Source organism: Mesoplodon bidens (genome assembly GCF_964165515.1).
Source record: "Mesoplodon bidens genome assembly, chromosome: 9".
In the NCBI taxonomy this organism is placed as follows: Eukaryota; Metazoa; Chordata; class Mammalia; order Artiodactyla; family Ziphiidae; genus Mesoplodon; species Mesoplodon bidens.
Window position 1 is genome coordinate 81,748,463 of NC_138166.1, and position 15,862 is coordinate 81,764,324.

At 38.6% G+C, this 15,862-nt stretch overlaps 1 protein-coding gene across 3 annotated transcripts in view; it reads right to left on the reverse strand.

The window, feature by feature from the left end:
- GRM8 (glutamate metabotropic receptor 8) overlaps nucleotides 1-15,862 on the reverse strand; it is a gene marked incomplete at both ends in the record, with an annotated part of 776,918 nt that overhangs the window by 451,707 nt on the left and 309,349 nt on the right. For all 3 annotated transcript variants that reach the window (XM_081244335.1, XM_081244336.1, XM_081244334.1), the window contains 3 exons: nucleotides 1,603-1,740; nucleotides 2,826-2,980; nucleotides 3,449-3,584. In XM_081244335.1, the coding sequence (XP_081100461.1) occupies nucleotides 1,603-1,740; nucleotides 2,826-2,980; nucleotides 3,449-3,584 (429 nt within the window). The remainder of the gene's footprint in view (nucleotides 1-1,602; nucleotides 1,741-2,825; nucleotides 2,981-3,448; nucleotides 3,585-15,862) is intronic.

The following is a 15,862-nucleotide window of genomic DNA, read 5'->3' on the forward strand; positions in this document are numbered from 1 at the left end:
CTCCTTTCTCTCCCCTGATGTCCAATCCTCCCTACCCTTCTGCCAGAGGAATCTTTTTGAAAACAGGTATCTGAGCAGTGTCTTAAATGAAAAGCCTCATGTAATTCTACCCTACGGGTAGGATAAAGCTCCTCAGCTCTGGAGCTTCTAGGAAGAACTCCAAGGCCCTGCATGAGCTGGCCTGTCTCTTTAGCCTCTTCTGCCCTCACTTTCCCTCTCACTCCCTATCTTCACTCTCACTCACTCTGGCCTCCCTGACCTTTTTGTATCTGTACCTTGAACCAAAGAGGCTTGCCCTGGATCCTAGAATGGGCTGCCCTCATATCTTCACATGGCTGACAACACTGGTCATTCAGGTCTGGTCTCAAATGTCACCTCCTTGGCAAAGCATCCTGACCAAACGATCTACAGTAATTGCCACCATCCCTCCCGAGACCACCTGGTCACTCTTTTCACATTTACTCTGTTGTATTTCTCCGAGGCATCTGGAAGTCTCTGTTCCTTTATACGTTTACGTATTTAGTGTCTGTCTTTTCACACTCAAATGTAAGCCCTGTGAGCAGGAACTTTGTCTCACTTCACTTACCCCAGCTCCTAGAAGTCACATCCCTCCACAGGGGGGCCCCTATTTTCACATCCCCATCCTTGCTCCATTTATATGGCTGCTCTAGCACTTATCAGATTACATCTCTTATTTGAACAGCTATTTCCAAAGGAAGTGAATCGCGGGCAAGGAGGTCATATCAAAATGTCGGGGCCAGGGGGTAAGCAAGGGAGGAGTGTCTGGTTATAAGATGCTCATTCAGTGTAGAAGATTTTAGCGTAGAAGACTTATGCATCTTTGTTAAAATTACCCCTTTTTATGTTCTTTATAATCATGCTGTACATATTTCATTTTCTATGTGTTAGTTTCTAATATATATATATATATATGGATTAAAAGGATGTTTATATTGACCTTGTATCTTGAATTGATCTCACTAAACGTACTACTTAGTTCTAAGTCACTTTTAAAATTCCATAGATGTTTCTAGTAAACAATCATGTTTCTGCAAATAAAAAGTTTCATTCTAACACTCAAAAAATGCACATTTAATATCACTATTATTTTTCAGCACAAGATATAGAAAGTAGAGCATCAAAAAAAATCATAGCTGATAGAGCTGTGCAAGATATGGGGGACATGGACTGAAATAGTTGAAAAACACTATCTTAGAGCAATTTGTTATGATCTGTCATCCTCACTACATTTTGAGCTCCCCGTGAGCAAAATCATGTCTTGCTTATTTGTAGGTATCCCACCAAACCTAATTAAGTACTTTGCCTAATGTAGGCACTCAATAAATGTTTTTTTAAATAGAATTAAAATATCCCAGTGTTGGACACATGGCACATGTTCAGTACATACTTGTCCATTGACTGTAAGAACCAATGAGCACACCTAAGTCTGTTGAATGATCAATGTAAGCTCAGCCCTGCTGAGAAACTATAACAAGAGACGTGAGGAAGTAGAAGATACCGTCATCATTATCCACATAGAAAAACTTCATTTCTCAGGTAATGATAAAACGAATGCACCAAGGAAAACATTTAAGTGGCTACCTGTGCATTTCTTTACGTGACTGTTCCTTTTTCCATGTGATCCTAACTTGCATCCAAAATTCTCCTCCCAGAATTCCGCAAACCATACATTTCTTCGATTATTGGCAAGAGTTCGGCTTCTAAAGTATCGATCGAACCCTATTTTAAAGAAGAAAGGTATGATTTTAATATTCGTCCAAAATCAAAACCAAATACCGTCAGAGCTTTTGAATAGATATTATATTATGTTGTGATCATTGCATGAAGAAACACATATAACAAATGGGGGAGGGCAGCCAATAACCCAGCAATAAGGCTTCCCTTGTGGCAAGAGTCAATGGGGATCAGTGGACAATATCTCCACTCCCACCATTCACCATTCAGGCACCTGACTCTAGGGATGCACACAGCAGGTAAGCCTGTTGGGTGGCATCCGCACCACCTCTGTCTCTCCTCTGTCTCCCAGCGGCAGCAAGCAGTGACCTCATGCTGAATATTCAAAACCAAATCAGACTTTTCTCATTCTCCTCTCTCTCCCCCAGCACGGGTCAGTGTTCCAGGCTTCTGTGCTTCTACTTGCCTCAAGGTTTATCTGTCCTGCATGTTCCATTTTCAGCTAATTCAATAAACTAATCACTACTAATGTAATCTTCTGGAGTCATGGGTAATGGGCTTGTGTCATTCTGCTCAGGTAACCACCTCACTGAAGGGAGACCACCTGGAAATAGTGCCTTACTCCCAAGGATAATGGCAAAGGTAGGAATTTCAATCACTGTCGAGATCATTGGAAAAGATATTTGGGAGACAGACTGCCTTTCAGAGATGCTCCACATCTTTGCTGTTGCATTTATTTGCACATAGAGCCAGGCCATCATCATCATGTCTTCATTTGCTATAAAGCAAGCACTCTCCTTCCAACAATGCTATAACCATTGTAGACACCCATGGAAATATGCAAACTTAGAGGGCAACTACTAACATCATGGAGATATCCAAGGCCAACAATAGTGCCCCCTAAAAAAATATCTAGTGGGTACTCTTTTCTAATAAAATATATATATATATATATATATATATAATATGTTGAGTTAAGTAGTTACTGTCTTGACCATTCTGCCATCAGCCCTAAAAATTCTATCGAGTCATTAATAATGGATTCATTTCATCGTATGCTGATACCCTGATTTTGCTTTTGAGTTTAGATTCAGTTGGAATGAAGCAAATTCTCTACAGTGCATCCTTACCATCAATTGACGCTCTTTTGGGCAAAATTGTCACAGCCCCTTCTGCAATCTCCTCCTGCTGATAAACAGGTGCTATTTTGGATCCCCAACTATCTGAGCCAATCCAGAGAAAATGCCCACTTTGGTTTAATTTTTTCGCTGCTTCCAATATCCTCCTATTGGAATAAAAAGAAATAAAACATACCACATTTACCAAGAAACTCTACACTTGTGAATGTTACAAGACCAGCTATATCAAGTCATAAACACTCAGTAGGTCACCATTAAACAACCAGTCAATCATTCTAACTGCCTGAGTCTTATCATCTCCTAAAGGGAATATACTGGAGACTTTAACTCCAGCACCTGATAATTAGCCTTATCCTTAACCTCATTCCTATCATTCTGTTTATCATCGTTATTTGTCTCATTTCTTTCAGTCCCCAGGTTTTACTTGGTAAACAGATTGGACTGAGAAACTAGAAGTCTGTTGTCTCTGTGTAGCAGAAAGCAGTCTGTAATTGCATGAGAATGTTGCAATTCCTATGAAATCTCACAAGATTTTACATTGAACATGAAATATGTTGGAAAAAGGATGTGGGCTGCAAATCTGATCCTACATGAGGAAGAAAAGCAATCAGCACCTGATGTCATCTTCATTAGCAAACATAATCACTGCCCGAGCATTAGGTGTTTCTAGCAGACGCTTGATTATTTTTTCAAATTCTCCAGGTCTTGGTTCACGTGGGATTTTCTGTGATTGAGCAATGCAAACACCACCTATTTAAAAAAAAAAAAAAGAAAGAAACAGAAGAAGTGATTAGGAAAAGACATTTACTTAACACACTTAATGAGGTTAGCTACTTTATAAAAACACATGACTCAGTAAAGGATATTGTTTCTCAAAATATCTGTCATTCTCACCTATTAAAAGCAATCACTTTTTTGCATTATATGTATCAAATAAATGACATCAATAACTTAATCATATATCAGAGGTTTTTTCCAAGTTTAAACATTATTTTTGTGGATGTCTTTAAAAAAACCAAAGTGTACAAAATGTGGGACAAGAGAGAAAGAGTGGAAAGAAGGCTCTTTTAATTCATTCAACCTAAGTCCAAGGATAAGTGTCTGGATTAATAAAAGGTATGAGTATGTCTTATAGGTGAGACCTCCTGTGAGGAAGGAAGGTCCTTTTGCTAATTTTATTTATTAGTAGACTTCCTTTAAGATTAATTTCCTTTTTTTAGCTCATAGTATTGCAGCAAGATTCTTATGCAGCACCATAATATGTTACGAGACAAGTGGTCTTCAAGACTGAGACACTAGCCAAGTTTCAAAGACACAAACCCTCAGTTGATATATATTTCCACCATGAAAATCAAAATGGCAGAAATCCCATCCCACTCACACGGAAAAAGAAAAGAACTCTTCTTTTGGCCTCTCCTTTTAAAGCAATGAGAAGCCAAAAAGAAAAGTTTAGAAAAGATCTCTGCCCCCTGCCGATGGGCTGGGCTAGGAGGAGAAGAAGGAGGTTTCCTTCGTTGCAGTGGTACAGTTATAACATATTCTAATACTAGAAGAAAAAGCAATATAAGCAAGATGTTTCAATTGCATTATGGTTTAAGCAGGCTTTTTGAGTCGCATGACAAGAAAATCATCATTTATTTATAGCATTGCTTCAGTAGGCAAAGGCATTTTTTCTTCTAAACAGTTGACAATGCGTTCAGTCACCCAAACGTTACTGGATGCCATTATGTGCTATGCATTGGGCTGGACACTGGGAATGCGTAGTCTAATCCAGCAGTTACCAGCTAGTCTGGGAGAGGGACATTCCAATAAATTATCATGGAACATGTAATAAATTTTAGAATGAAGAGAGTATACCACACTTTGGGAGCCCAGAGGAAGGAGTAACTCAAGTGCTTGAGAGAGCTGGATTTTAAATGCCAAATATACATAAATATAGGGACAAAAATGGGACATTTCTGGTAGAAGCCAAGGTATGAAAGAACCTTGCTTGATCGTGACCTATGGTTGAGACTGGCTGGGGCTGAGGTTGGAAAGAATGGACAGGTCCAGCTTGACAATGACTTTGTTATACATGCCAAATAATTTGGATTTGATCTTGAAAAGGATGGAAACCCACTGCAAGTTCATGAGCAGGAGAATTACATGATGAGCTGTATGCTTTAGGAAGAAACCTCAGGTAGCCAAACAAAGAAGAACCATGTGGTAGCCAGACAATGGGTGTCCAGTGTGTTGTGATCAGATTTAACATATGTGACAATACTGTATGATTAACAGTGCTAGAGTACTGAAGGTTATTTTTTGTATAAGTTAGAGCACTGCCAAAGTTATCCCCGCAATAGAAATACCCTCACTAACCCTACACTATGCTCTTCACGGGTGGGAATTGCCCATAATCCACAGACAGAGCCTGTAGTTAGTTAGTCCACTGATATGCCATGAATAGTTGTGATGACTGATTCATTCCTTCAGTAAATATGTATGGCATGCCCACTATCTGCCAGATACCATGTGGGGCATATGGATTTACAATGGTGAATAAAATAGACATGGCCCTTGCCTTCACAGAGTTTAGAGACGTTATGGGTAAAACAGGCTTAATGCAAAACAAACCCGCAACATAAGTATATAAGTACAAGTTATGGCAAGTCCTATGAGGAAGAGCAAGGACATTTAATTTAGATTGAGGAATGTTTGGGAAAAGTGTCCCTAAAGTTGGTATCACTTGGTTAAGGTCAGAAAGAAGAGAGAATGGGAGAGCATCACACGGGAAAGTTCAGGAAAGAGCCAGTGGAGTTAATGAGTGAAGGGGAGAGAAGTGTGAGACAAAAATGAGAGGTAATTTGGAGGCCAAATCATGCATGGCATGCAGGGCCTGCAGAAGATTATGTGTAATTAAAGTGCCTGACATTTAGTAGCCCATAGGAATATGTCTTGTCTATGACCGCCGCATTTCATGGAAGAAAAATGAATGAGGACCATTGAATTATGTAAGAGGGCAACCTGGAGTGAAAAGAATAGGAGGCCATGAGCCCAGTGAGGAGGTTATCAGAACAGGCAATGGGAAATGATGACTAGGGTAATGCTGCTGGTACTAAGGAGGGGCAGGTGGACCTGTAAGAATCTGAGTTAGAATCAGTAGGGCTTTGTAATGTTTTTCCCACCTTTATTGAGACATGACTGACAAATAAAAATTGTATATATTTAGGTTGTACTGATTAGATCTAAGTAGTGAGGAGGTGGGAAACCATTAAGCATGACTCTAAGGTTTTGGCCTTGGTGATCAGTTTGTGTGATGACACCATTGAACAAGTAGGAAACACAGGAGGGTGAACAGGTTTGGAGAGGAGGAAAGAATGATTTTGATTTAGGATGAGTTGTTTTCAAAGTACCCATGGAACATCAAACCGAAAAAAAGTGAGTCTGGAGCTAAGGAGAGAAAAGGCAGTTGTAATCACAATGTTGCCTGATGCAGATACAGTAAGAAGATGAAGTGTTGGGAACGAAGAGATCACTCAAAGAGAATATTGAAATCAACAACAGGAAAAGGTGAGTGACAGAGCTCTCTGAAAACCCACCAGCTTGGGGAACGGAGCTAGTGAAAGAGACTGGACAAAAGTGATTACATATTTTGAGGAGAAAACTTTGGGGACAGTAGTCTTAAGTTGAAGACTATGCATAATGTGTTTAAAAATCAAACAAACAGGGCTTCCCTGGTGGTGCAGTGGTTGAGAGTCCGCCTGCCGATGTAGGGGACACGGGTTCGTGCCCCGGTCCGGGAAGATCCCACATGCCGCGGAGCGGCTGGGCCCGTGAGCCATGGCCGCTGAGCCTGCGCGTCCGGAGGCTGTGCTCCGCAACGGGAGAGGCCACAACAGTGAGAGGCCCGCATACCGCAAAAAAAAAAAAAAAAAAATCAAACAAACAAACAAAAAACTGTGGTGAGTGGAAGCATTAGGTAACCACAGAAATGCAAGACCCAAACTGTAACACTCTCTGGGGAACAACAGCTGTTTCAAAATATGACTACTCTTTTAAGAAAATTGCTCTGATTACTTAAGGATCCTATTAAAGACATGCTATATCCAAAATATCATTCTGAGATTAATCCTGACTCCATAGCCAGAAGAAATGAAGGCCAGAAAATTTTGATTATGACTATTTCAGATGAGGCAAACAGGCAATCCAGACACATGGTTTAGTCTGAATTCATTGATGTATTCATTTACTACAGATCTAGTGAACATTTTTGCTTGTAAAAAGCTGAGTTGGGTTGGAATTTTACATAGTCTATTCATATGTTTTTATTCTTTTACCTCACCTTTTATCTGTCAGCCTGGTCAATCGGTATTTTCCTGGAAAGAGGGACTGCACAATTAATTTATTTCAGCTGAGCCAATCCTTATGAAGATCCTGCACCACATGGCATTGTGCTGTTTGGTGCCTTATGGATATTTTATTAAATTGTGGAGTGTGTTACTCTCAAGTAATTGGAGTCAGAAGATTAGGATTTTTTTCTTAGCCTGGAAACTCATTCACAATTTCTATCTTCACATCAGTCAAGAAGCCACACTCATAAGCACTCATAAAAGCACATATCGTCTACTACATTTCCGGAGCTATGGACATTCTGTCTCCCATTCTGTCCACAGAAGTCTTATAATTGAATGACAAGATGTACACATAAGAAAAGCCAGATAAGGATGTAAAATGATGGACTGCTAAAAAATAATAGCAGAAGATCAAATGAACTGCACTAATAAATGACAAGTCCCCCCCACACCCGCCAAATAGTCCAATGACTTCATAAGAAGAAGAGGTCGTTATATACTGTTAGAGTTGAGGTAAAGTACCAATGAAATTTAGTCAAACATTCAGGCTTTATCAAAGACGTGCTTTCCTTCAATACTCATTATATGTTGTTTCAATTTTTAAAGAGACTCTCTGACTTGATTTAGACTCCTGGGGTGGGAGAAGGAAGAGGAGCTGCTCTCCATCAAAGCACATGTCTATTGCATCTATTTCTTCATACCTCACTCTGGAAGAGTACTGATTGTGTACAATTCAAGGAACACTAGCTTTCTTATTCTACAGCTGTCCCCAGGTCTGCAAGAAATAATTTTGAAAGCTTAGCACTTAGGAATGTTATATGGAGGAATTTATAATTGGCTGTTTTCTAGAATCTTCTGTCTGACTTCCTCATTTGTGTCAATGTTTTCCTTTTGATTATTTAGTGATAATTAAAAGATCATTTGCTGAACGGAACATTTTACATTCACACTACAACACACGTGATCACTCCTTCTCAGTCTCATTCACTCTTACCTCCCTAGTTGTAGCGAAAGCACTCTAAGATTGGCATTATCACCACATTTCTGATGAGGAAACTGAGAAACAAGGGGTGTCAACAGCTGGCAAGAGGTTGGAACCCAGGTTCAAAGTCAGATCTGACTCCAAGACTAGCCTTTTTCCATCATCTTTTTCATCACTTGCCCAATTGACCAGTGGCTCAAGTTGGTTCACAATTTCTGTCAAGTTCTAAGTAAATCAAATCGAGTCTCTGGTTATATAACTTGTTAGATCTGCATGACAGAATGATTTTGATACATAAACAAATCAACAAGGTTACCATTTTATCAATGGTTAAGGTTACTGGTAAAAAAGTGATTGGTCAAAATTGTTGGTTAACCATAAGAGACTGTTTATAATTGACCCTAATAAGAATGTGATATAGTCAGTCAACTATTATTAAATTATTTCTTATGAATGCACTTGCCAATAATAGCAATGAGCAAGACCAAATAACCAGTTTTTTTGTTTCTCTTTTAAAGACAATAGAAACATGTTAACTCTTAAAAGTGCCGGGATCCCAATTCCAATTCTTAGGGAGTGAGGAATTTCCCCACCATCACCAGGCAATCCTCTGACAAAAACTGGGTGCCCTACAATTCAACTCATTTCTGATACTATCTACCTGGATATTGTCAGATTCCACAGGTTAAGGGTTCAAGTCCTACAAGACTGTCCGCCCAGCCCCGCCCCACTTCAGATGTCAGTCACAAGCTCTGCTTGTTACCTGTGCTTCTGACCAACTGGTTATAGATCAGAGGTTCCCAAAATCTCCTCCTTGGGTTCAATTAATTTGCTAGAGAGGCTAACAGAACTCAGAGAAACATTGTACTTACTAGATCACTGGCTTATTATAAAAGAATATAACTCAGGAACAGCCACATAAGAGATGTACAGGGCAAGGCATGGGGAAAGGGCACAGAGCTTCCATGCTCTCTCTGAATCTCCAAGTGTTCACCAACCCTGAAGCTCTCCAAACCCCATCCTTTCCAGTTTTGATGGAGGCTTCATTACATAGACATGATTGAAATGGCCATTGGTGGTTGAACTCAATTTCCAGCCCCTCTCCCCTCCCTGCAGGTGGGGGGGTGAGACTGGAAGTTCTAACCCTCTAATCCTGTGGTTGGTCTTCCTGACAATGGGCCCCAACCTTAGGTTACCTACAGGCTTTCACAAAGTCATTCATTAACATTACAAAAGACACCTTTTTCACTCTCATCACTTAGGAAATTCCAAGGATTTTAGGAGCTCTGTGCCAAAAACTGGATAAAGACCAAATACTATTTCTTATTATACGTCACAATATCACAACTCTATGCCCTACTCTTTCCTTTTTTTTTTTTTTTAACATCTTTATTGCAGCATAATTGCTTTACAACAAATGCTGGAGAGGGTGTGGAGAAAAGGGAACACTCTTGCATTGTTGGTGGGAATGTCAATTGATACAGCCACTATGGAGAACAGTATGGAGGTTCCTTAAGAGACTAAAAATAGAACTACCAGACGGCCCAGCAATCCCACTACTGGGCATAGACCCTGAGAAAACCATAATTCAAAAAGAGTCATGTACCACAATGTTCACTGCAGCACTATTTACAATAGCCAGGACATGGAAGCAACCTAATTACTCTCAACATCATTTCTTTCCACCTTTCTGGAGACATACGTAAAATAACCATTTGGCCCTAATGTAATTGGTCCTTTAGTGACAGTTCAGTAAAATTTGTTCTAAGGTTTGAACAAGTGTAATCACGCCTTTTGTAACAGTACTTTCACCTCCTTATGTGGTGTACAACTGGGACTTAGCAGCAAAGTATACAGTGTGATGAAAGTTTGTCTCTTTGTCAGCTTCAGGTGCACTTTGTGAAAGAGATTTACCTCACACATCGCAGTGAAGTAAAAGTGTTATCTTGAACAACATGCATTAACAGAGCAAAACTGCACTTAAATCTGTGCTCATTCCCCACCCCCCAAACCTGTTATGCTTTTTCCTCTATCAAATGCCAAGTCACCCTTAAAGAGACTGAAAAGCAATGAAATGAGGGAATGAAAGTCCTGGTACAGAAGGGGCATGAGTGCCTTGCTACTCCCCTCTTTGTCCCCTAAGAGTGGCAATGGGGACAATCCAGTAGGGAGAGGACTGGCTCAGAAAGCCCCTTTCCTGCCAGTCTCCGTGTGACTCAGAGATGCTCATGCTTGGAAGGCAGATTGGGCTGGAACAGGTTCACAGGGTCAGTTTCCTACATACTAGGCTTTCTAACATGCCCTCTTTTCATCACAGATCCACTCAGAGGCACAGAGTGGTATGGCGGTTATGAATGTTGTCTCTGGGGCTAGACTTCCTAGCTCCAAATCCTGGCCCTTCTCTGACTAGCTGTGATGCTGGGTAAGTTGTGTGACTTCTCTGTGCCTCTGTCCCTCAATCTAAAGATTGAGAGGATGCTAGTATCTTCCAAATGGGTTATTGTGAAAAGATTAAGTAATCACTCAACAGATTAATTTGTTTCCTCAGAAAACACATTCATTGTAAATTGTTTAAAATAAAAATTGACAAACCCCAAACAGAAAGAGTAACTCACTTTCACCAAGCAATACTTACCTATAACATTAATTCTAGACTCCTTAAATTTCATTCCCCAAATGTACACAGAATAACAACTCTTACTAGCAAGTCCAGTCAACGGGGATGCTAAGTACAAAAGGTTCTACGTTAGAAGGGAAACTTGTGCCCATCACCACTAGAACTAAACGTCTAATGTGTTGCCTCTTCCCGCTCTTGAAAACTGGAAATGTCTAAGGAGACATGGGTACAGTAGATGGGAAAAATTCAGGAAAAGAAAGGGTGAGGAAGAAGAAGAAAAATGGGGGTGGGGAGAGGGTGAGAAGGGAAATGACATGACTTGGGGGAAGAAAAAGAAGAGGGAAAAGAACCAGAGTACAGAGAGGAGAGACTAGAGGGCAGACCATCCACACCAGAAGTATCTTTGGAGCCGGGCAAAAACTCCACTCTCTTTAGGGTCGAAACAGCAAATGTGGAGTTAGGAACATTTGGAGAAGGAGAACTTGATGAGGTTTAAATAAATTTTACTACTGTGTTGTGTGCATTTGTATTTACATGAATTATTTTCTGAGTACTATTTTTGGAGTGCTTTGGGATTTTTATTTTGTTTTGTCTGTTTTTGTTTTTTGTTTTTTGTTTTTTTTTGCTATTTCAAAGTGGATTCACAGATACTGGGGCCAAAAGTATGACAGGAAGGTTTTGAAAAATAAAACTAACTCCCTGTAAATGCTCAAATGCTCACTATGAATAAACTCTCTAAGAAAAGAGAAATTTCATATTTTCTAGCCCATTGCTTGGAAAAACCATCATGCCAATGACCACTAGAATCAAAGTGAGCACTGGTTAAATTTCTTACCCTTCTGGATTAGGAAATAAACAGTACTGGACTTTGGATTAAGCTCATTACAATTACAGATGAGAAATCAGTAATTCAGTTACAGATGAGGAATTCATTACAGAATCATGCCAATTAAATTAGTGAGGGGGAGAGTAGACAATCGTGGCATCCGCCCTTCTTCAATCATTCAACAAATATTCATTGAGCACTGTTACAGGTCAGATGCTTTTTAGACACAGAGTATACAAGAGTGAATAATATAGAGAAGGTCTCTGACTTCACAGAGCTCACATCTCAGTCAATCCCTAGGGTCTTGTGAAGCCTGATACCAGTGGGCATTCATTGGATGTGTGATAAATAAGTGAATAAACAAGAAATTCTTATTTCATGATGTAGTAGAATGATCTAATAAAGAGATAATAAGCATATCCATGTATTAAAAATACCATCATTCAGAAAAAGGCTAAGCACCTCTGCATCTATGTTATATATGTATGTAACATAAAGTTATTTCCAAATACCTTCTGCAAATAGGACACTCTCAGTAGTATCTCAACAGCAGCTCAGAGCCTGCAAACTATGAACATTCTTCTACACAAATTAATATCTTAGTCTGCTTACCAGCATTACCTGAATTCTGCTATATATTGGCTTTCAGTACAGCATTTTAACAGATACTCAAAGGGGGCTGACATTCTTGATTTAAAGAAGAAGGAACTAATAGCTGAAAGATGATTATTGTTTTAGCTATATAACTCTTCAGAGCAAGGCTTGCACCACAACCAACGTACAACAGTGACTAAGCTAAGAAGTGGACTTCAGAGAACAAAAATAAAGCAACAAAAGCATTTAAAAACTCCATCTTTCAAGCAAATGTAAGTACTTGTAGTGTTTCTGTAGGTAGTTCACAATAATTTTCCATGGCAAGATTTGATCTATGTGTTTGAGGCATATAAAAGTTAAAAATATAGTTAGATATTTAACTCTTTGGATTCAAATAGAACTAAAAAGAGAGAAGAGTAAAATGACATGTTTTTGATAGCAACCCTTTGTATAGTTAGTTATTTAAAGAACTCTTTTAAAAAAAATTTTAACAGTTTTATTGAAGTATAATTGATATATCAAAAAAATACTACATATGTTTAACGCATACAATTTGATGAGTCTGGACATGTGCATACACCTATGATACTATCATCACAATCAAGGTAACAAACATATCCATCATTTCCAAGTTTCCTTGTGTCTCATGCCCCCTTTGTGTGTGTGTGGTAAGAACACTTAACATGAGATCTATCCTCTTAACAAAATTTTAAGTGAATACCATGCTGTTAACTATAGGCACTACTTTGTACAGCAGCTCTCTAGACCTTATTCCTCTTGCATAACTGGAACTTTACCCCCATTGAATAACAACTTCCCATTTCCCCTTCCTCCCAGCCCCTGATAACCACCATTCTCTCTGCTTCTATGGTTTGACTACTTTAGACTCCTCACATAAGTAGAACCATACAGCATCTGTCCTTCTGAGACTGGCATATTTTACTTAGCATAACATCCTCCAGGTCTGTCCATGTTGTCTCAAATAGTAGGATTTCCTTCTTTGTTAAGGCTGAATAATATTCCATTTTATGTGTATTCCACATTTTCTTTATCCATTCATCTGTCAATAGACATTTGGGTTGCTTCCATATCTTGGCTATTGTGAATAATGCTTCAAAGAACACAGGAATGCCGATAACTCTTCCAGATCCTGTTTCAATTCTTTTGGTTAAGTACCCAGTCATGAGATTGCTGGATTATATGGTATTCCTCTTTTTAATTTTTTTGAGGAAGCTCTACTATTTGTCATAGTGGTTGTACCATTTTACATTCCCACTAACAGTATACAAGGGTTCCATTTTCTCCACATCCTTGACAACAGTTGTTATATTTTGTTGTTTGTTTGATCATTGTCATCTTAACATGTGCAAAGTGATATCTCATTGTAGTTTTGATGTGAATTTCCCTGATGATTAGTGATATTGAGTATCTCTTCATATACATAGTGGCCACTTGTATGTTTTCTTGGGAGAAATACCTAAGTCCTTTGACCATTTTTATTTATTTATTTTTAAATTTTATTAAAGTATAGTTTATTTACAATGTAGTGTTTTTGACCATTTTTAAATTGAGTCACTTGGGCTTTTGCTATTGCACTGTAGGAGTTTAAGGACTCTTGTTAAAATAAATTTTAGACTAGATTTTACTCAAAATAGAAAGCAGTTAGTAACTTGAGATGCAAGACTCCCCATACACAAAAGAAATTAACTCTATTAACATTTCCTTAACTAAAAACCCATTTAGAACAAATAGAAAATAATAATAATAGTGTATTGAATACTAGTTCACCATGCTTTAATATCTCATTTCACCCTCATAATGTCTCAGCGCTACTGAATATGTAAGGTAAACATCATAAACTTGAGGAAACTGTCCCCGAGGTCAAACAGCTAGGAAGGAGTCAAGTGCAGACCTTGTGACCCTTATCCTAGTAGCCAAGTATATTCATTGTACTTTGCTACTATCTCTCATAATTGTCCCCTTGATCATTAAAACTCCTGAATATAATTAAACAGCATCAACAGGTAAGGTAGTATGACCAAAATGTGAACTCCAAAGTTTTATACCATCAAGACTGAATAACTTAGGAAAATGGCTTTTGTTCTGGTTCAGGCTGGACAAAAATCTCATTCATTAACATCCTCTCAAAAGAGTGTCCTGCAGGCTTCTTCACTACATGAACCCAGGCATGCCCACCAACGCTCGCGGAGCATTCACTGTGTGCTTACTATATGCTGAGTGCTCTGTGGAAATCTGGAGATACAAAAATGAGTAAGAAGCCACAGTCCCTGGCCTTGAGGCACTCACAATAAATAACACAATATGTAAACAGTATTACAATTTCATGTGAGAAATGCTACAATGCAGGGTAGCCTAGGGGTATGGGACCAAGAAAACAGAATCTAGTTAACTATGAATAAGATTCACCAGCTCCTGCCAGTGACCGTAGGAATACATGGTCAAAGAAGCGTAAAAAGTAGCTGTATGGTACATTCAGACACACCAGGATCAACAAAGTCAGAAAACATTGCAGAAGTAAGCTTATGATTGATTTAGCCAGCCAGAAACCAGCAAAATCTGTTTCTAGTGGAAACTACCAGTCATCAGACATATCCAGTATTTCCAGTGAAAATGTGATTGTCATTAATAATTTAAATACGATGTAATAAAATACCTTGTGTTTATGTACAAGGGGGGTTTAATTTTACTTTTCCACAATAAGAAACAGACCACACATCTTGAAGTGGAAGGAATACAGAGAAAAAAATTTAAATAACCATTAAAATGGCCATTTGAAAGGGTTAGAACAAAGCATCAGTTCTAAGAACCAAGGAATTTAGTTGGGTTCAATGCATTTTAATCACAACCAATCAAACAGTTTATGCACGGCTTTGTTTATTTCAATGTTAAAACACGTCAGAACTTGCAAGAATAGTTTTTTTAAAGTTTATTCCTATTATTGCAAACTGTGAATGCACAAGCCAAGGCAAAATCTGAATCATTTAGAGATTCACTATCAAATATTCTTTCACTGAAACCAAGAAACGTCTATACCCGCGGTGTTACAGGAACAGAGCAGGTATGTTATAACATTTTGCATTAAATTATATCATTTATCTAAGGGGGTTCTTAGAAAAGAACATTAAGCTTTCAATAATCCTAACATCATTCAAGCACAAAAATGAAAACTGCAGATCAGAACTGCAAATGACAAAAGGATAACCATTTGTTACCTCATAAATTTCTATGGTATAATTTCTATAATTTCCATTCATGCCGTGACTCCCAGATAAAACTCATTCTCTTTACAAATGCATTATATCTTAACAATATACTATAGCAAGTGAATATCTATAAATTAAAAAGCAGTTCGGCTTGTGGGAAAAAAACCCTGAAATATGAATAGTATGACAGACGTACTGGCTCTACCATTCTAACAGCAGGTTCACTCAAGCCATGATATAATTTTCTCATTCCTACATTGGATCATGCCCATGTCCCCTCTGTAGGACCCTCTCTGGCTATCAGTTTCATCATTTGTAAAAAGAAGGGTGCTTGATGGGACAACCTCAAGATTCCTTTGAATTTCAGCATTTTGTGTTTCTATGAATATACTACATATACTGCCTCCCATGAGTACTGTGAATTATGTAAGTAAGTTCTAATATGGAAACAGAA